Consider the following 20,180-nt stretch of genomic DNA (forward strand, 5'->3'; position numbering starts at 1 on the left):
TGAAAGGTCCTTCAAGCTTTGCTGTCGTCGGAATCCTCTCGCGTGCGTTGTCGGCTCCCACGCATGCGCGTTCTCGGTCGTCGCCGTAATGGCATCCTCCTTGGCTCTTCCACTGCCCCCTTCCAACCCCTGGCCTCTGTCTTACCACGCACGCACCCACAGTGCCGCCCTGTGCAGGTAAATCTTAAACCTCTCGCCTCCCGCCCTCCCCCTTATCCCCACAGTCCTGGTCGCGAGTGCGGGGCCTCCTCCCCTCCCCCCCGACACACACATACACGCACATCACCGGCGCCTCACATTACGACCCTCCCACCAAGCCGCACCTCTCTTTGCCATTGCTATTCCCCACCTTCACAGTCGCAGTGAGAGATAGAGAGAGAGCGCGGCATAAGGACGTGTATGAGTCCTCTCCGCGGCGAAGGAGGGGGAAGACGGGCGGGCGGGGTGGGGTGAGGGGAAGGAATAGGCGCTGCAATGGTGACGCCGTCATACAAGCACGTCCATTTGTGCTCTCCCGCTTTCTCTCCCCATCGCGCGCCTTCATCGAATCCGTCGCGCGAACGGGCGCGCCGGCCAACACCACCATAGCGTACAGCTCCTCCACGAGCTCTCCTCCTCCCCTTCTTATTACTCTTCTGCTTCCTCTTTGGCCCCCTCCCCCTTCCTTTCTCGTCCCTCACTGCCCCTCTGACGGTGCCAGGCGGTAAGTGCTGCCAGGGTGGCCCCCTCGATTATTATTTTTTCAACAAATTCGTGTCTCTTCCCATCCTACGCACTCGGTGAGTTTTCCCGTCGCACACACGCGCACGCACACACACACACACACGGTGAGGCGGAGAAGAAACAAGAGGGAGAAAGGGCCCTTCTTGGTGCGCGCCGTCATGTCCAAAGAAGCGGCCTCAGCCTCGGCCTCAGGATCGAGCGCCACATCCTACCCTTCAACAGCCCCGCTATCGTGGCTGAGTCTTTCCCGCAACGAAGTCCTCGCCGATCACTGTAGAATGCGGCACCCTCACCTACATGGGCGGGCCGCCAAGGTCGGTGGAGGCGCAACATCGCGGCAGCTGCGCTCTATAAGCTTCACCAGCACCCTCTCTGGCTCTCTGACGTCGTCACGATCTCGTCCGCTGTCGACGCGCGCGACGCAGACTGTCTCGCCAAGTTGGCGCCCACGTCGACTGGTCAAGGGGGCAAAGCTCCCCGCATCTGCTTCTGGTGCAGGGTGGACGAACACATCACACATGTCTCTCTGGTCGGCCCTCTCAGTGCCTCCCGCCACGGCACTGGCGACGAGCATCACAGCCGCTGCTGAGATGGGGTCCCCGAGTACCGACCGATCCCTGTGCAGTGCCCTTGGCGGACACCGTTCTTCTCCCAAGCTCATCGAGCTCGCCGGCACTGAGTCCGCGTCGGAAGACAAGGATGCGCCGTGCTTCAGCACTTCAAAGCCGCTACCTCCAGGAGGCAGCTGTCCCACGCCCTCGCTGCCACATGCCAGGCCTCATGAGCTGGCTACTAAGACTCCGCTCAAGGGCGTCACGCACACATGCGCAGCAGGGCCGCCATCGACAGCGACGTCAGGGAACCATCGACGCCCTTCGCCGTCGGCCACGACACTGATGTCCGCCGTTGAAGCGCTCATGGTGGACCCCGACGCACCGCGGCCTGGCCGACGGCACGTATGCTACAAAAGTACGCCAACATCGTGTGAAGGTTCGCGTACTGCCTTCGCCACCGGCTTCCGAGCACCGCTCTCCGGTATTGCGTGCAGCACCACACCCGTCATCTCCCCCTGCGCCCGAAGTGGTGTACCGTCCAAGACCTCGTCGCCGGCAGTCACATACATAGCGGCAGTGCCGTCGTCCATCGTGTCGCCCGCACCCCCGGGCGGCTTCCTGTGGCACCTCTCAACTCCAAAAACGTCACTGGATCGCGTAGAGCGTGCGGAGACCCCCGCGCATCCCCGCAGCGATGGCGCCACCGTCAAAGGAAAGTCATGCTCCAGTGCTGCTGCGGCGGCCACGGGCTCCTCACCCCCAACACTGGGCGCACCTGCACCCCGGTCGCCACTCACCCCATCCAATGCCTACAGCTGCGGCGAACAGCGCATGGAGCTGCCCCTGTGCACTCAAGGCGGCACTGGGTACAGCCGCAATCCACTCGAGCTGAACGTCTCTCACAGCAGCCGGGGACGCTCTTCTTGGGAGCTGACCCCGCCAACGACGACGTCGCTCTGGGGGAAAACACGGCGGACAGAAAGTGTCGCCAGCGTGCAGTCGGCCAGCGACCGCACCGACGCCCCGTACCACTTCGAGAACTTCCTCGACGGCGCTGTGGTGTCCTCCGTAGGCGAAGACGATGACTTGCTTCGCGACACGCTATGCAGCTGTGATGTAAGCGGTGACACTTTCGAAGACGGCGTGAGGTACGAGGCAACGTACGGCCGCAACGATGAGAGAGACAGCAGTACCCGCGGTACTGCTCAGAAACGGGGGAGGAACCTGACTTCGATGGGTGCTATGCTGCCGCAGTGCCAGTATCTCACAAGCCGGCAACGGCACTGCGACATGCACGCCTGCACCGCAGCACCTTTCAACACCGACGCACCAACGATGGACGGCCCCATACTAGCACATACGTCATCATCGCGGGCCACATGGCACCTGCGCACATCGCTCATGAACGCCACTGATAGGTCCGACTCGGTGTCAAGCCATGAAAGCAGGCGTGGCGGTTCGACTGGCCGCAGAGCTTGTGACACATCCTCGATGGGGGGGCAGTCGCAGCACTACTCGCTGCGAGGCGCGCCACCGTGTCCGCTGCCGGCACAGTCGCATGATAGCGTCAGCAGCAGTGGCTACCCCCTTGCGGAGAGCCGCAGTGGCGCTGCAGATAGCTCGACCAGCTCACCGGAGCTGCCCGTCTTCATAACCACACTGTGCTCACCCTCTTTGATGGCGGCAGCTTCTTTTGGCAACGGCGCAGGCGGCAGGCGCCTCCATGCGGAGGTGGGCGAGGGCGCGACGCGCGTGCGGGGAAGGAATGGCTGCACCACTGTAGACCTTGTCAAGAGATCCGCCCCGCTGCCCCGCGGCCCCCGCAGGCACCGATGCAGCGACGGCGGTAGCAGTAGCCTTCACAGGTCCTTCAGCAACCCTCTTGACCTACCTCTCAGAGCACATGATCGTGCTTCACACCCCGATAACAGCTCGGACACTGAGGGGTGTGCGCGCAACGCCATGAGCGGCCATGGTGACAACGACAGTGGCGGGCGAAACGGGACGCGCACCGGCAGCGGGACGGCGAGCTGCAATCCAAGCTCAGCTCCGTGGGTGCGGCGCGTCTCTCGCCCGTCTCCACTTCACCTCCGTAGCCCCAACAACAGGCAGCGGAGGGTGGAGGTGGCATCGGTGGCAACTGCAGATCAAGGCCATGGCACTGGCGACGATGCTGCGGCGTGCTTGCCAGAATGCGTGCCGGCCGCACCGGCATCCTACCCCGGGGAGAACCATGCGTGCTCGCTGCACACGAGGCACGCCCCAGCGGCTGCCACTGCATTGCCATCAAGCGGAGCGACCATGCGCACGCAGGAGCAGTCGGTCGTGTCAGTCGGTTCGGCACACGGCTGCGTGGCGCTGAGCCCCTCGGGGCGATACCAATACCACCACCAAGGGCTCCAGCGGCGCTGGGGCTTCGGGCTGCCATGGGTCATGCTTCCCTCTGGCATCGTAGTGATCCTGCTGCTCCTGGCCACTTGGGCTGCCACCCCCGTCATGTCGTCGTGTATTGTGTCGCGTTCCACCTCAGAGTGCCACATGCGTAGCTGCGCTAAGGTGGTTGCTTTTATGGAGGACGTGACGCTACTGCCCGCCACGCCACGTAAGATCTTTACCGGCTCGCATGCCATGAATACAGCGCGGTCGAGCCGCCGCCGCCTGCACACGTCACCACCAAAAAGGATGCCGCGGTCGCCTTGCGCGACCATCGGGTCTACGGACCTCACCAAGGCGATGGCCACCCATACATCCGTCTCTCTCAGCTCCCTGGAGCCGTGGGACGACGCATTGCATAGTCCGCCCCGATTCAGCGACACGCCAGGCAATCTCAGCGCCGCTGCCGAGATCACGGGGCGGGTGATGTTGATGACGGACGAACACCAGGAAGGCGAGCACGTGACCCTCAGCATGAAGGCTGCTCAATCCAGGTACAACCGCCGCCGGACTGACCTTGAAGGCGGTAGGAAGGCGGCATGAGTTGCCCGAGCTCAGCCAAGCGCTGCCGACGGTCTCCTGTCGATCTTTCGCAGGGGCACGCACGGCTTTGTGGCCAAGGGCAGCGACAGGAGGAGAGCCCTGTACGTGCTGCCTACGTGGCCGCCGAGGCGCTCGTCGCGGACGCGGAGGTGCGCCCCGGGTGCACCCCTCCTGCGGCGTCGCCGACACAGGAGAGCCCTTGTTTTCGACGGAGGCGAGCGCCGAGGGCGCCAGTGAGGGGGCGGGCCGAAGCGCATACGTGTGCGTATATGTGCCATGCAACCCCCCCCCCACGTACTCCGCCCGCCCCATCCGCTCTTTCGACTCGTCAAGAAGCCTTCCGCGATGGAGGGCTGTTGGGGGGGGAAGGGCGGTGCCGCGCGCATCTCATACGCGCTGCCTATTGTTTACAAGCTGATAGATGGCTGTCGCAAGCTCGGACGGTCCGGGCCGGTTCGTCTCGCCTTGGCGGATCTCGTTGGGGGAGCCAATACATGCCGGATTCGTGGGGCTGCGCTCCCTCCGCAAACGTGGCCACGCAGAGCCATTATTCCCCTCTCCTCTTGCTGAGGCGCAGGGTAGCGCACAAATCTGTATGAGCAGCCACACGATGTGGTGCTCGTGCCGCGTCATCCTTGCAAAATCCTCTAGAACCGCGGCCAGCCCACCTCATCGGTGAAGTAGCGGTGGTGGTCCGCAAGAGCCGATGTCTGCGGACACGCTCGCTCGGAGCAGGGCGATCGACTCTCGGTGGACCGGCGCGCCGGTACGGGTACACGCCCCTCCCCTCCCCCCTAAAGGCCAGCCTCGAGAAAAGGGCGCATCCCCGGCTTCACCACTGCTGGAGGCGCTCTGAGAGGGGGGGCGAATGTGGAGGTTATCGAGAGGCCGTAGCTCTGCGCTGTTGGCGCGCCACGTCAGTGTACACGGCCTCATAAACGTCGGCGACGCCGGTGCGGCTCCGCAGCAGATGGCGAACCGTCACCCCAACTGTTGATCACCCCCTCCCCCTCTTGGAGGGTCTAGAAATGTCTGAACGTGTCGCGGCTGCGCATTGTAGCGTCGAACGGGGACGGCTGTAGACATCTTCACGTACATCAGGCGTGGCCACAGCGGCTGGGACGCCACATCGAACCGCTGCAGCGCTTTAAGGCGGCCTCGACAGTGGCCGTCATCGCCGCTGCCGTCACGTCCCACGTGTGGGCCGGCGCGCGCTTGCGGCTCATTGCTGTTTTTTTCTTTTCCGCTCTCCCATTGAGTGACAGCGGAGGAGGGGGGAGAGGGACAGGCAGAGCGGCACCAGCCATCGAGGCGAAGCTGGTAGCTTGCAGGCGAGTTTTTCCCGTCTTGCACATCGCCCAAGCCTTGGCAGTAGAGGAGCACCCACCCATCTACTCCTCCATACAAGCACAGCCGGTCTTCTCCCAGCGTTGACGAGCACGGGGTGACAGCGTACGGCACGAGTGCTGGAGCGCGCTGTCGTCAACGTCCAGAGACCGCGACGGGAAGAGGTGCCGCCTTTGCTACACGATCGACGGTACTCTCCCCCAGCCGCGCCGTGGGCGCTGAGCGCGGGAGGGGGTCCTCGCTACCGAGGCAGGGCGTGAAGTTGCTTCCCAGCAGGGACGCGGCAACCACCGCCAGGACGCGAACTGTGGACCGGAGCGCGTTCTGAGAGATCCAACCCACAGCAGCCGCAGCATGCAACCAGCAAGCTTCCCAGGCTCTCTGCAGGTAACGCTGCCCCCTCCCTCCGCAATTTTCACGCACATACGTCATTCGTGGAAACGGCACCGCTACGCTGCTGTAGTCAAGAACAGCGGCGCTCGCCATAACGAACTGGACGACAACGGCGCCCGGCATCGCTTTCTGGTCAACCTGCGGCCTCGCCAGAGCACCCACAGCCACAGGACCGCGACAAAACTGCGCGGTCGCTGCCACGACAGGCTGAGAAAGAGGGCTTCTCTGACACGCCCTTGATAGCCTGACGGAGCTCACGCAGCGCACACGCCAGCAATGCCACTGGAACCACCACCTACACCTTGTGGTCTCGGCCGTGTGGCCGCCGCCGTGCCGCACCGCTTTCGGCCACGGACATGCGGTCCAGTCCCAGTTAGATAACTCGCACCGCGGCGCACCCCAACGCAGGCTCCGAGTCCTTTTGCTGCCCCCCGCTCCCTCGAGTCTCTGCACGTGAATTGTCAGGTCGTGCACGGTCGAACGCCGCTGGGCAGCGTCATCGTCGGCAGCGTAGACAGCTGCAAACCTGTTGGGATGCGGCACATCTGTGTGATCGGGCTCGTCCAGATCGTGCCATGGGTGCTTGGCTGGCAGAAGCAGTAGGACATAGCGCCTCGCAGGCGCTGTCGGCGACGAGTGGGCTCTAGCTGCAGCTCGGCATGAATGGCGCCGACGCCTTCGCTAAGCCTCTCAGCGTGGGCGTATTGGAGCCGCTCCCATGCAGACGGCATGGCAACCCGTGCAACAAGCTGGTCTTGTTCCAGCGGCGTCATCAACGGCTGACCTTTGCCTCGACTTGTGACGTCTGCAAGCCGCCGCGCGACCACTCCGCCGCCGACGGCGCCGAGGAAGCGCTGATGGTTACTCGGGTACGCGAGAGCTGTTGGGCTCGCACGGCCCTCACCCTCCCTGCGAAGAAAAGGCTCATCGCGGCCCGCGTGAGAGGCTGACGGCGATGGAGTCCGGCACGCGCGTCTGCATTTGGACGGGGGAGGAGGTGGGAGGGGCGTCTGCAGGTGTGCCCATGCGCATATCTGTTCGCCTCACAGCTCGCAGAGCTGATGGCGAGGTGCCCATTGATTACCCCTCTTCCTCCCACCTGCGCCCCACCTCTGCCCCCCTTCCGTGTGTGTCTGCGTGGCTGCCCGCCCGCCGCCGATCAAGAGCGGAAGCCGGCGCACGTGCACGAGGTCCACGAACGGCTCCTCACCTGACTGCAGCCTCTTCTGCCTCTTAATCCTCTCCGTTCATGCACAGTTGCCATTCATGCGCTCCTGTGGTGCGCGTACGCATTTTATTTGGCTTTATCCCCCTCTTCTGTCACCGTCCCTCACTCCCCCCCACCCTCCCCACACACGCACACACATACATACACATATGCCTCCGTGGATCGCCGCTTTGCCTCTCCCTCGCTCGCCCTCTCCTCCTCACCACCCCCTCCTCCGTCTCTGCTTGCGTTGACGCCGGCACGCCATCCAAAGCACTCGTCCACGTCTTCTCATGGATGTCTGTGTACGGCTCTTGGCAGCACCTCTGCATCACACTCCCGCACTCGCTACCGTAGCGAGGCACGCAGAATGACTGCGAAGAATGAGGATGGTCAATCGAACTGTGACAGAAAAGCAACAGAGACCTGCCGCCGCAGCAGCCGGAGAGCGAAGCTGAGGCAATCGAAGAAGAGTCCGCTGACGAGGTAGTGTGCCACCTCCTCACCCTTCGCATCACCTTAGGCCAACCTCGCCTAATCGCCTAGGGCGCGCTTCTGCCTCTCCTTCGCTCCAGCCCCTCTGCCCAGACACACCTCAGTATCCCTCATAGCGCACACGATGGGGGTTCGTGCGAGCACGCCACTGTGCTAATGAGTGGCATGTGCCCGCGCATATCGGATGGACACTCACGCTACTCTGCCCCCACTGCCACGGCCCCTCCTTCGCTCCGCACCTCCTCAGGGCCCCCTCACCAGTTTTCCTGTCGGCATACTTTTCGCTCCGCCTCTGTCCTCGCATCACCACCCCTCGCTGTCTCACGGGGGATCCCTCGTGCCCTCGCCACCCTCCTCGGAGCCGTGCGTGTGCGGCTCTCTCTTTCTCTGCCTCTCTCTCTCTATCACCGATAACACACCCACACACGTCAAGAGGCGCTCGTCTAGCGAGGCGCGCTCATCGTTATCTTCGTACTCCTGCCGCATCATTTTTTCCCCTCCCCCTCCCCCCGCTGCCGCCCCTCCGCCCCCGGCTGCATCGTCGTGGGCGATACCATTCGCCTCACCTCTCCCGCCCCCGCCCCTCTGTGTCCCTCTCTCATCAGAGCACGACGATCATGGCGACGACAGCGACGACGCCCTACACCCGATCCGCGATTCTCACGTGGGCGAACGACATACTGGAAGCGTCCTACACGAACTTTCAGAGCATTCCCAGCCACGAGGTGGGCCTGCTGCTCTACGGCGTCTTCCACGACTCCCCTTGCAAGGGCAGTGCTGAAGCGAGTCGTCTCGGCGACGCCGCTGCCGCTGCGGCGGGCAATGCTGGTGTGCCACGGCTCTCCGAAGCGGAGCTGCACGTGCACCACAAGCGACACCAGGCGACGTGCATGCGCTACCTTCAGCTGCTGCAGTTCCCTTCGACGCCCTCCTCGACAGCAGCGGCGACGGAAGCCGCGGCTCCGAAGCTGGACTGCACATATGCGTCATCCTCGTCACCGTGCCTAGATGGACACAACGGAGCCACGTCGGCGGTGGCGCAGCAGTGCAACGCCGAGCACGTTCTCGCGATGATCCGTGCGCTCAGCGCAGAGGAGGCGGAGCTGTTGCGCGCCGAGGCGAATGACACCCCAGCGAGTGACGCCGGCAGTACCTCAAACATCGTGTTGCTACTGGGGCCGTCAATGACGCCGGCGGCGTGGCTGAGCGGCGGCGCCTTCGTCGAGGAGCTGAAGTTATGGCGATGGGTGCGACTCATGGCGGAGCGGCACCGCTGTTCGGTCCGCGCCATTCGCCGCACGATCCGCGCCTATCTGCAGCAGGAGGTAGGCACAACCCCTGCGTTTTCGGTGGCCGCAAAGGAGGCGCGGACGAGTGCGGTGGACTGTGCCCAGTCGCGAGGCGCTTCGCCGGCACCGCGCTCACCTGTTGTCGTACGGGAGGCGCCAGAAATGACCGAGCCCGAGCGAGGCGAGGCGCGTGTCGCTCACATCGTTGGCCAGACCGCGCGAGCGCATGCTGAAGATGAACCAAATGATAGAGCGTCGCCAGAGATGAAGCGCATGAGACCGGAACTGCTGCCGTCAGCCTCGCGAGTGCCTGTCCATGCAGCTGCAGTCGCGGGCGCCGCCGCAACCATCGAAGCACCAGCAATGTTAAGTGTGACGCCGCTCGTCGGGTCTCTGTCGCCCGGGCACGGGTTCTCCTCTGCCATCACGGAAGTAGCCGCAGCACCCGGCGCGCGCGCAGACGATAGCAGTGCGAGTGGGCGTAGCTGGGTCACTTCAAGCAGTAGTGCGCTCACCGCCTCTGAAGCAACCATGACGCCGTACGTTGCACAAGTAGGAGAGCTGCAAACGAAGCTGCGCAGTGCCCAACAAGCTCTCCAGAATGCGCTAGCACTCGAGAGAGCACAGCAGCCACAACCCCTTTCTATGCTGTCGGCGTCGACAACCGAAAGTGCGTCGGTGCGTTCCTCCGACGGCGGCACGCCCGATGGTGTCGGTGCCATGCACAAGGCGGCGCCGCTGCTCGTGCCAGCGACCAACCCGTGCGATGCCCAAGAGTGTTTGTTGCGCCAGCGGATGGTGAGCACCGTCTTCGCTAAGACACCCGGTTGCCAAGGCGATTCCTCATTGTCTTCACCCGTGCCAGACCCACGCACGTGCGATGTGTGTCCGGCCATCTTGGGACACGCGATCCAGGGCAATCTCGCCGCCATCGACAGCTTGGAAGAAGTCCGCGCTCGTGCGATCGCGGCGTGCCTCAAGAGGGATGCAGTGGCGTTGCTCGCCGCCCTTCAGAGTATTGTGTAAATACGAGTGTGCGTGGGATTGGGGGAGCGGAGGGGACATCGCAGAAGACACCACACGCACACAGAGAGAGGGGGGGCGAAGTCTGAGGTGATTGGCTGCGAAGTGCGCTCGAGACTCGGCGAAAAGCGAACGGAAAGGGTGTGCATATGCGGCCTCATCCAGAGTCCTTTCCACCTCCATCCCCCCCTCAGGAGGGGCCGTCTTGTGCGGGCTCACGCCGCAGTCTTTCCCCTCCCTTCTTCCTTCATACAGCCAAAGACGAATGCCCGCTCATTCAGTGCACACGGGCGGAACTATGTGTCGAGGGAGACGACGACACATGCTCTCTCTCTGCTCGCAAACACAGTTGGCTCTTCATTACTCGGCTCTGTTGTGTCGATAGATTTCTGTTGGCTCGCCTTCTCCGCCCCTCCGCCCAGCTATCCCTTGTTGTATGCGTCTCTTTCCCTCTCCCTCTCTCTGGCGCCTCAGTCCATCTCCTCCTCTTCTCTGCCGCCCGCGGTATCGCACGTCGCCCGCGCGCCTCTGTCTCGCTCCCTTTGGTTCTCTGTCTCCCTCTCTGGTCACGCGCGCGCTGCTCAGTGTGTGTGTGTGAGGGGGAAGGGGTCGCCGACTCTCAGAATGGCGCTCGCGCATTTTCCCTAACGGCCTCCTGAAGAGGGGAGGCGGACAGCCCGGGAGGAGCGTACGACGCATGACACAAAGGCGCACGCACATCGCTGCGATGCCCACCTGCCGCTGCTTTGGCGGCTGCGCTAATGGACGTGGGGCATTTCACGTCCATGGCTGTGCTCGAGGGCTCGTGGAGGAAAAAGGTGAGGTACGATGGCGGTGCGAACTGCCGACAGCTCTGCCACTTCCACTCCGCCCCCCCTCCCCTCTCCGCGGCACATCAGCGTGGGAGTGGTCTTCTTCGCCTAAAATATGTGCTCACTGGGCTCTCTGTCTCCGTGCCTCCGTCCTACCCTATGCTCTCCCTCTCTGCCCTCCCCCCTTCCGCTTCCCCCACACCCCCTACGGCGCAGTACGAGGCTCCGTGCACCGCCTCCACTGTGTTACTTCAGCGAGAATCTATTTGCTCAGCCCTCGTTGCATCGACTGCTGTGTGCATACCTTAGCCCGCACACCCGGGAGCTTGCTTCTTGGCCATCTACTGTACCACCACGAATCCCCTCCCTCCCCCCACCCCTCCTGCTGCACAGGGTCTACTATTTTGTGCAAGCGACGGGGGAGACACGCAACATTTCGCCTTCTCTACCAGCACCACGGTAGCTGTAGCTATCCCCACCCCCCATCCCCCCACACACACACCTTCCCTTCCTCCTTCTCCCCTCTCTCTGCTTTCTGCGCCTTCCCTTATCCTTGTCCCTCCCCCCTAGCGCCTCGCGACGCGACCTGTGTCGAAGTTCGTGGCCGAGTGCGCGTCAACGCAGTGCGCTCACGACGTTTTGTGAGCACCTTTCGATTTCTGTTCTCCCTCTCTCCCTCTCACTCGCTTTCGCTTTCGCTTTCCACCCCTCGTTCTGGCGTCCACACAGCACCACCCGCTATTCGCAAGCGGGCCGTTGTGGCAGCCCGACGACCTCGTTGGATCGTCGTGTTCGAGCTTCCGCCACTTCACGCACCCGCCGTCCGCTCCGCTCCGCCCCCTACCCTCTCACCTCTTCCGAGTGGAGCGCAATGGTGTTGCGTCGTAACTGTGGTGCCTCCGTGTCTGCGGCGGCGCCAGCGGTGGAGGTCCACTTGACGTGGAGTGCTCGCTGCATCGCAAGCGAGTTTAGGGACATCCGCGTGCGCAGCGGCGGGGCCGCCCCGCCGCCGTCGATCCCACACGAGCCCGTTCTGCCCATCGACTTCAACCCGCACATCGAGTGGTTTGAGTTTCCCAAAGAGATCTTCGACCCAAAGTTTCCGTACACACGCGAGGAGAGCATCCGCATGACGGAGGAGTCGTGGGAGAGCACAATGGACGAGATGGCGAGCCGGTATGGCATGCGGCTGAATATGTCCTCCAAGCCAACGTTCTGGATGGCGTGGAGCATCATGTTCTTCTACAGCTGGTACACCCTCTGGGGCTGCTACCGCGCCATGGGCACCGAGCCAGGCTGGTCGCACTTCAAGAATGTTGTGCTGAACCAGCCCACAGTGCCGGTGCTCGAGGAGGACGACATCTACCTCGATCAGTGGATGCGGCCCGAGATGCGCGAGAAGTTCAGCCGCTACGACCGCTTCTGGAACTGGAAGCCTCTCGTGAAGCGTGACGGCGCACAGACAACGTGGCAGATTCCTATGCAGTACAGCGACGAGTCTGAGTGGCGCCATATGACAAGCCGCTACTAGATCGCAGGCACGCGCGCGAGCGCAAGCTGGTCGGTGCGCCGAATGGCGCCTTCCAGTGAAGGGAGGGGGTGGAGGGAGAGGGCTACAGCGATGGAGCGCCGTGAGGATGCGACGCGCACAGACGCACCCTTGCCCATATAATGCATGTACGTCTGTGCACAGGTACATACGCCCCTGCGTGTGCCACTGCGAGTGAGCATGACTGTCGTCGTCCCTTACCATCTCACTCCCCGTTTCTCGCGCGCGGGCGTGTGCGTGCGTCGATCAGCTCCGCACTCGTTGCGTGGGCTCGCGTTGCCGCATCATCCACCTCTCCTATTCCCCTTCCAGCCGCCCAAGCCTTCCGTCTTGTCGCGGCCCTCTTTGCGCGTAGCAGGACAGGTGCCGAGGAGAAGGCAGAGAAGTTTGAGGGGCACCGCGTGCAATAATGGCTGCGCTCTGGCACCGCCTCCTCCACGGCCTCACCTCCCTTTTGAGAGAACGCAGTGCGCGTGTCCGTGTCTTCGAGGCATCGGGAAGCGCTCACAGGCACGCCTCGGTGCATGCATGGCAAAATGTGGACGTCTGTCGTTGTTGTGGGAAGTCCTATGCTGAGGGGACGGGCGAAAAGAGTCGCTGCGCTGCGGGCCCTGTCATCCTCTGCTTCTCTCTCTGACACACACACACACACTGCTGCGTCCCGGGTGTGCGTCGCATCCCCAAGAACCCCTCCCCCGAGTAAGAATGTCTTACCGTTTGGGGTGCTCCGTGCACATCGATGCGTTTCATGCCCCTCTCCCCCTCCCGTGCGCTGTCGCCCGCACCCCTCCACTCCCTCTGCCGTTCTCCCTTCTTCCCCACCCCCCATCCTTCTCATCACGCCGCAGCACTCCCAGTGCTTCTGTGTCGGCCACTGCTGCTGGGGGCGTCTCGTGCTCGTGTCCCTCCCTCTCTCTATCTCCGGTCCCGGGCGATACGCGCAATAGCGGCAGTGCCCGGGGTGGTTTCCCGATCAGACGCGTCCAGCGGGGAAGGGCCGTAGGTGTGCGCGTACTCTGGAGAGAGGGGGGGTGCTGGCAACCTCTCGGCGGCGCTCGCTCCGCCATCTCCTCCCTGCATCACCCGCCACGCCGCTGGCTAGCGCGCGCGCACACATACACACGTTTCGTCAGCATGGCCTTCACAGCACCCTCCACGAGTCTCGCTGCCCGACGCACTTTGTCTGCGGCCCCGGGTAGGGCTCTCGACAATGCCAGTAGTGACGCCAGCCCACAAGACGCCTTCGCGCTCGCATCCCTGTCCTCTGCATCGCCGCCGCCGTGCTCGAGGTTGACCCGGTGCGCCCCGAGATCTAGGACCTGTGTGCCGTCATCCCGGTCGCGCAACGCCAACTCACGAGGCCTCGACGGCGGCGGTGCCCGCCTACGATACGGAACTGACCCGATCCCCCTTCGGCGTTTTGTGGAACCAACCTACGCTGCCCCTGCCGAAATGGACGCGCCGTCGGTCGCCGGCGTGGCTGCGTGGCGCCACGCCGGCGGTGCCGACGGCCGCGGGCAAGACTGCGTTCCGGACGGAGACCGGGCAGATGTGTCACCGTACGGCGCCATGGCCCTTCCGTCAGAACTGCACCGTCCTTATTCGCCTGCAGGAGCAGCAGCGCCGAATCGGAAAGGGACGCCGTCCAGGCCGGTGCTGCTGCGCTACTCGAACGGCGCCAAAACACGTCTGCTGCTCGCCGACGGTCACATCGAAACAGTCGCCGTGCGGAGCGCAACGGAGTCCCCAGATGAGCGTTTACCTCTATCAAGTGTGAGTCGTCGTCGTCGACGACGCAGGTGCGTCGGCGACAGCGGCGGCTGCACCCCAACCCTGCAGCTGGGTGCGGCCACGAGAGAGGCGGCGAGTGCACGCATGCCCACTTCGGCGAACAAAGAGTGCCTGCGCCAGTCCTTCTGTGTGACCCGGACGCAGCAGCAAGCGCTGCCTCTGCTTGACTCTCTGACGCCGCAGTGGGCCGGCATCCCTTCGTCAGCAGGCTTCTCTTTGCACGCAGCGGGCAGCGGAGTGGCGTGTCCGCCGGTGGAGGCGCCACGGTGGCAGGCGCCGATCTTCTCGGCGATCTTCGAGCAGCCGGAGCCGAAGCAGTCATCGGCGATAGGTCTTAACTTCTCACTCCGCTCACAAGAGCGGCAGCCGCCGCCGCCAGCGGCAACAGCCGCCTCGTTGGGCCCTCACGATACCGACGAGAAGACGCTGGCTACCGTGGCGTCAGCAGCGGTCGTCAGGCTCCCTGACTGCGCGCGCAACGCGGATGTAACCCCCGGCAGCGAGGCGGCTGATGTCACGAGGGCCGTAGTAGCGGCTATGCAGCGCGGGGTTCGCGCCGATCTTGCGGCCGAGCAGCATGCCAGTGAGCGAATCTTTGCGGAGCGCCACGCCCGAGACGTCTCCGCCTCGCCGTCGATTTTCTCACTCCGGCTCCCCTTCCGCCCTTTATCAGAGCTGTACGCCTTTGCGGACCGCTCCGACAGCGAGGGGATGGCCGCCGCCGGGTCGTGGTGCGCGCGGAATGGAGAGCAGCGCAGTGCATCGTCGTCGTGGCACCAAGGGATGGCTGGTCGGGTAGGCGGAGTCGAGCATGCCACTGACAACCCTGCTACACGCACACCAGCGCCGCAGCAGACACCAGAGGTGCTGTTGCCACACGCGCAGCTCACGACCCCCTCCGGCTTCACTGTGCCAGAGTTGCTGCAGGAGCGTCTACTGCCTCGTGAGACAAAAGCGCTCCAGCACAAGCTGAGCGAACTGCTCGCCGTCCGAGGCCTCATCGACACGCGCGACTCCGCAGCGTGTCGGTTCACTGTATCACACATGTGGTTCATCCTGTTGCGGTGCCGCAAAGCGCACCGTGAGCAATCGCTCGTGGACGACTTCCGCCGACTGTCGCGCGCCCTCTCCTACGCCTTCCCGCACGTGACGCTAGACGATGTGCTGCCGCCGTTGGATGTGCTGGAGCAACTGCTAGTGGAGCTGTTGACCTGCTCGCGCTACTCAAAGGCCTTGCAGAGCGCGACGGATACCGGGACGAGCGCTGCCGGCTCAGCGAACGTCGCCAGTGCCGCCAGGTCGTCAGTGCAGGCAGACGAGGTGCATACGGCCACTGCTCGCTCCCTTCTCCACAGGATGGCCGTCGGTGCGGGGAGCGAGACGGGCCAGGGAGGGGGAGGTGTGAGCCAAACGCCGCAGCCTTCTACAGAGGCAGAGCAAGAGGCAGCCCGCAGCCCAGCAGAAGTGAACGCCACCGCAGCACCGCCGGGGATGTCACTGCGCCTTCGGCTGCACGAGCACAGCGCCTTCTTTCCGCTACTCTTGAGCCCGGCATGGTCGAAACTGATCAGCACGGATGCCGCAGACCCCGGAAGTAGTGGCAGCTACGAGGACGCAGCGCTGAGGTACACAGAGCAGCAGCGCCAACAGCAGCTGCTGCCGCATCACCGGTGCCGGCAAGAGGGGCAGGGGGTGCTCCCCTCTGTGGATGCCCTCGACACGCTATGCAAGGTGTATCAGGACCTCAGGCTGCACTACAGCGAGTATGTGGAGCTGTGCCTGTACGAGGAGCTTCTCTACAAGCAACTCGCCCTGCAATTCGGTACCTTCACCATGCACCTGCACCAGGGCGCCATCAGCGCTGAGGCATCGACGCCGGCGGTGGCGGTGATCGCCACCACCGCTGCCCTCTCGGACTGCGTCTCCAAAGCCTGCCAGCCTTCGGTGTCCTGGTGCTCGTCTGCTGTTGCTGACACCTCCAGCCACTCAGGTGGTGAGGGCGTGAGTGACCACCGCGCCAGCCGATGCGGCTTGCGGACCTCCGCGAGTGATCTGCTGGCGTCCACAAACACAACTACTCCGACCGTTATGGCAACGGCGGCGGCCGCCGCCGTTACGCCTGTGGTCATGGACAGCCTCCTCGACAACCTGCTGCTGCTCGTGGCGCACGCGACGTACTACAACTGCGTCTTCTGCTTTCCAAACGATGTGTACGCTGGCGTGTTCGACGAGGATTTCCGCGCGGATGTGATGCGATGGCTTTTTTTCTGCTGCCACGGGGTTGTCCTGACACACGTGCAGGCGCGGCGCTGGCCGATACCAGCCAAGGCGGACTACATCGCTGCGCAGCAGAAACGCAAGGCTGCCATGGAGCTTCAACTCTCAGCTCTGGGTCTATTGTCGACGCATGCGCAGCAGCCGATAGCCGCGCCCCACGCCGCGATCTCCGCCAGTGCGCGAGGACAGCTGCCGCGTACTGCCAGCGCAGACAGCAGGCAGTGCACCTCGTTCGCCACGATCGCCGAGGACGGCGCCTTCGATGCTGCCGACGTCGCGGCGAACAGCGAGGCCCGGTTGGCTTACCAATTCGACCGATACGGCCGCTCTGCTGCGCTGCACATAGCCGAACTCGAGCGGCGCATGGCGCGCCTTCAGCGGCGCTACTTAGCGAGCGGTCCGTACGGTAGCCACAGCATGCTACACCGCGTGTACGGCGGTAGCGGCCATGGTCGCACGCCCGGTGGCAGTCGGCGCAGCTCCATGAGTAGTCTGAGGGGAGCACCATCGCCATGCCACATGCACTCCAACCTTAGCGAGATGGCGGAGGCGGGGTTCAGCTCCCTGCAGTGGAAACGCCCCAGCGTTTCTTCGCGCGCAAAGTTGACGGTGGCAGAGAAGGGGACGTTGTCGCGGACATCGACCGGAGAAGATACCCTAGCTGAAACGGAGGCGTCGGCGCCACTTCCTGCCGTCGGTGTGCGCAGGGACGACACTCGGGGCGCGCCGAAGCAGGTTGCTTTTATGCACGGCAGCGCTCGGCGGCGGGTGCCGCAGTCACAGCGCACGCCGTCTCTTGCCGCAGCGGCCACGTTTCTCCGTGATCGAGAGGAAAGGGCCCGTGCGCAGTACCGCACCAGCATCACCACGGCGGTGGGCAAGAACCTGGTGGCCCTGGCTGCAGAGCTCAGAGGCGCTGGCCGGAAGGGCGCTGTTGGAAAAGCACCGTGGAGGACAAATTCGGCGTCAGCAGCTCCCGTCGAGAGCGGCCGCCGAGCGAGCGCCTCGCCATGCGCTGCGAAGGGCGCCAGTGTGGGTTTCAGTGACTGCGCCGCTGCCAGGGACGGCTCGATGGGTGAGGACGAGCCGCCCAACGACAACGGTGAACGTCCGGAGATCGGAAGACAGGGGCACCGGCGTGAGCCTTCTGCCGGCTCTCTAATCTCTTCCTACCCCCTCTGTGTCTGCCCAGCACCCGTGCGTGATTACTGGCTGGCCACGCTCCTGCGTACGCCGTTATGGTGGACTACGCGAACGGCGCCTGCCGCAATGCAGCAACAGAGCACGCAGCTCGTGCTGTGGCCGTCCGTGCCGATCGACACGGACGGTGAAGTGATATCGCAGAAGAATCTGTGTCGCCTACAGCTTGAGCCGTGGCGGGCGCTGTTCGCTGCCGTGGTGGTGCCGCCAATTAGCAAGGATGCACAGCAGGCGGTGCACCAGGTTCGTGCCTATGGTGTGACCCTGCCGCAGCAGCAGGCGCGCCTCTACAAGATAATGGAGCTACAAAGGTCGCACCATCATCATGATGGGCAGTGGTGCTTGCAGGAGCGCAGCCGGGACCTACCTGTTCTGGCGCTCGCCCCTCCGACATCGGCAGTCAGCGTAGGAGAGATGCCGGCGCTGCCGCTGGAGCACGCGTCGTCAGCCGGCGGCACGGCGGGGCTGGGTGAGTGTGGCGCCAGCCTGGAGCCTTTTGCAGACTTCGTGCGCGTAAGCTCTGCAATGCTGCCGCTTGGGCCGCTCAGCACTCCAGCGAACGCGGCAAGTCTGGCAGCATCGACGACGACATCCATGCTAGGAGTTGCCAGCGCGCCGACCGACTTGCGCATCCGACGCAGCGGCATGGGAGAGACCTACGAGGGCTGCACGTCACCCTTCTTTAAGCTGTGCTCCTCCTACTTTATCCCCGCACCATCGCGCCTGTCGCTCAGGCCCGCGCACAGCAGGAACAGCGGCCACGCCCGACGGCAGACCCAACAGTCACAGATGCGCGGCAGCGTTGTGGGTCGCAGCAACAGTTACCCTGACTCGGAGGCGACGGGTCCGAGCATGGCGGCCATGCCCTCCGTTTCGATCATGCGGGGAGCGGCGCCGGAGTCCGCCTTGGCTCTGCCAGCCTTGGAAAGCCTACGCCGCTGCGCACCAGCCGATCAAGACGCCGCCTCTCCTAGCACAGCCGCGGCCACCACGCAGCTGGCCAATACCACGACGCTACAAGGACAGCCGAGCGCAGCAGACGCGAGCAGCGGCATCCCCAGCGGCGAAGGTGACCCTGGCCCACACGGCAGCGGCGCTGGCCACAGCAGCGTCGGCACCACTCACATGAGGATCAAAGGGAGGAAGCGAGGCAACACCTTTGCGATCACCGTCATCCCACGCGAGGAGGCAAAGCTGCGGCCGCGTTCGCTGGGCCCGCTCAAGAGGGAAGCGCTTCGTCGGCGCGCGCAGCTTTTGGCGGACATGGATACGATCGGCAAGCGAGACCGGGTGGCTCGACAGCACTACATCGTCCAGCATCTGAAGCTGTGCAACGCAATGGCCTACACGCAGTCAGAGGCCATGATGCGGCGGTATCGCGCACACAGCCGCCAAGCGTTGGAGCGACTGAACTATGGGGACGTTGGTGACGCGGCAGCGGCCCGTGCGATGGCGGAGGGTACGAGGGACTTCAACCTCTAATTCTGCGGGGACGTCTGCTCGCCTCTGTACAAGAGCTCAGCAGCGCGCTGAGCATCGCTAGCGGCGCCTCTTCTGCATGTATGCCGGCCCTTTCAGGATGCGGAGCGGATCATGCGCACCATTCCGTTCCTTTAGCAGCTTTTTTATTTTTATTTTTTGCGGTACCTCTTCTGTACGTCTGTGTGTGGGGGGGGGGGTGTCCGCTCTCCACCCCTTCCTCGCCCCTTCACTCCCTCGTACCTCCACTCTTCTGCGTCAAGGTGGAGCAGCGATGCACAGACATGTGCGTGCGCACAGTTCGGGTCGCACCCGTTCGCGACCCCCTCCCCTCTCACTCGTCTTGCTTGGCACCGCTGCCGCTGCGGCGGCCTCGGCCTCCTTTGTATCTCTTGCAGATGTACACCAATTTTTGCTTGCCTTGTGAGCAGAGCGGGAGATGAGGGCCCCGCGGCTGCAACCGCCCGCCCTCACCTCCGCGCATAGGGCCCTCTCCTCCCCTTATCCCCCTCTTCCCCTCTCTTTCCCACGCTCCCACCAGCCCACCCTCTATCCGCAGTCGTGGGACGGTGACGGCGGAGAAATGGGGAGGACGAGTTGATGGGGGGGGGAGGGCGTGCGCACATGCCTGTCGTAAGTGTAGAGAGGGCCTCTTCATTTTGGCTCACGCATGTGAATTAATCGCCCATGGCCAGCCTCTCACCCGTCCCCCTTCCCCTCGACCTGTGCACGGTGCCCATGCATGCGGCGCCTCTCACCGCATCCAGCAGAGGCACATCCCCAGTGAGCTACCCCATCCGCCCACCCCTGTAAGCAGTAGGGGTACCGTCGCCGCACCGCGCGGGTAAACGCCCACGTGTCCTCTTTTTTGTCCTGCGGACTCGTCTGCGTCGCTGTATGGGTATACCTCCGTGTATCGCTTTCTCTATCTAAATGTATATATATATGTGTGTATGTGCGCGTGCCTCTGTATCTCCTCTGCACCCTCACCACCACCAGCACCCCCTCTGTCTCTCACGCTGCTTCCCTTTTTTTTTCTCCACGGACGGTAAAGGGGATTACCAC

The 20,180-nt window shown here is 63.8% G+C and overlaps 3 protein-coding genes across 3 annotated transcripts; all 3 read left to right on the top strand.

Moving 5' to 3' along the window:
* Positions 1-8,312: 8,312 nt before the first annotated feature.
* LSCM1_07176 (uncharacterized protein) lies at positions 8,313-10,010 on the top strand (the record flags this gene model as incomplete). The annotated part of the gene is made up of 1 exon (XM_067324560.1): positions 8,313-10,010. The coding sequence occupies one exon, from the start codon at positions 8,313-8,315 to the stop codon at positions 10,008-10,010; it is 1,698 nt and encodes a 565-aa protein (XP_067180917.1).
* Positions 10,011-11,690: 1,680 nt separating this feature from the next.
* Positions 11,691-12,350, top strand: LSCM1_07177 (uncharacterized protein; the record flags this gene model as incomplete). Its single annotated transcript, XM_067324561.1, has 1 exon — positions 11,691-12,350. The coding sequence occupies one exon, from the start codon at positions 11,691-11,693 to the stop codon at positions 12,348-12,350; it is 660 nt and encodes a 219-aa protein (XP_067180918.1).
* A 1,152-nt stretch (positions 12,351-13,502) lies between these two features.
* LSCM1_07178 (uncharacterized protein) lies at positions 13,503-19,118 on the top strand (the record flags this gene model as incomplete). Its single annotated transcript, XM_067324562.1, has 1 exon — positions 13,503-19,118. One exon carries the CDS (start codon positions 13,503-13,505, stop codon positions 19,116-19,118), a length of 5,616 nt encoding a protein of 1,871 aa, XP_067180919.1.
* Positions 19,119-20,180: the final 1,062 nt, after the last annotated feature.

This window comes from Leishmania martiniquensis, chromosome 8 (assembly GCF_017916325.1).
Source record: "Leishmania martiniquensis isolate LSCM1 chromosome 8, whole genome shotgun sequence".
NCBI lineage: Eukaryota > Euglenozoa > Kinetoplastea > Trypanosomatida > Trypanosomatidae > Leishmania > Leishmania martiniquensis.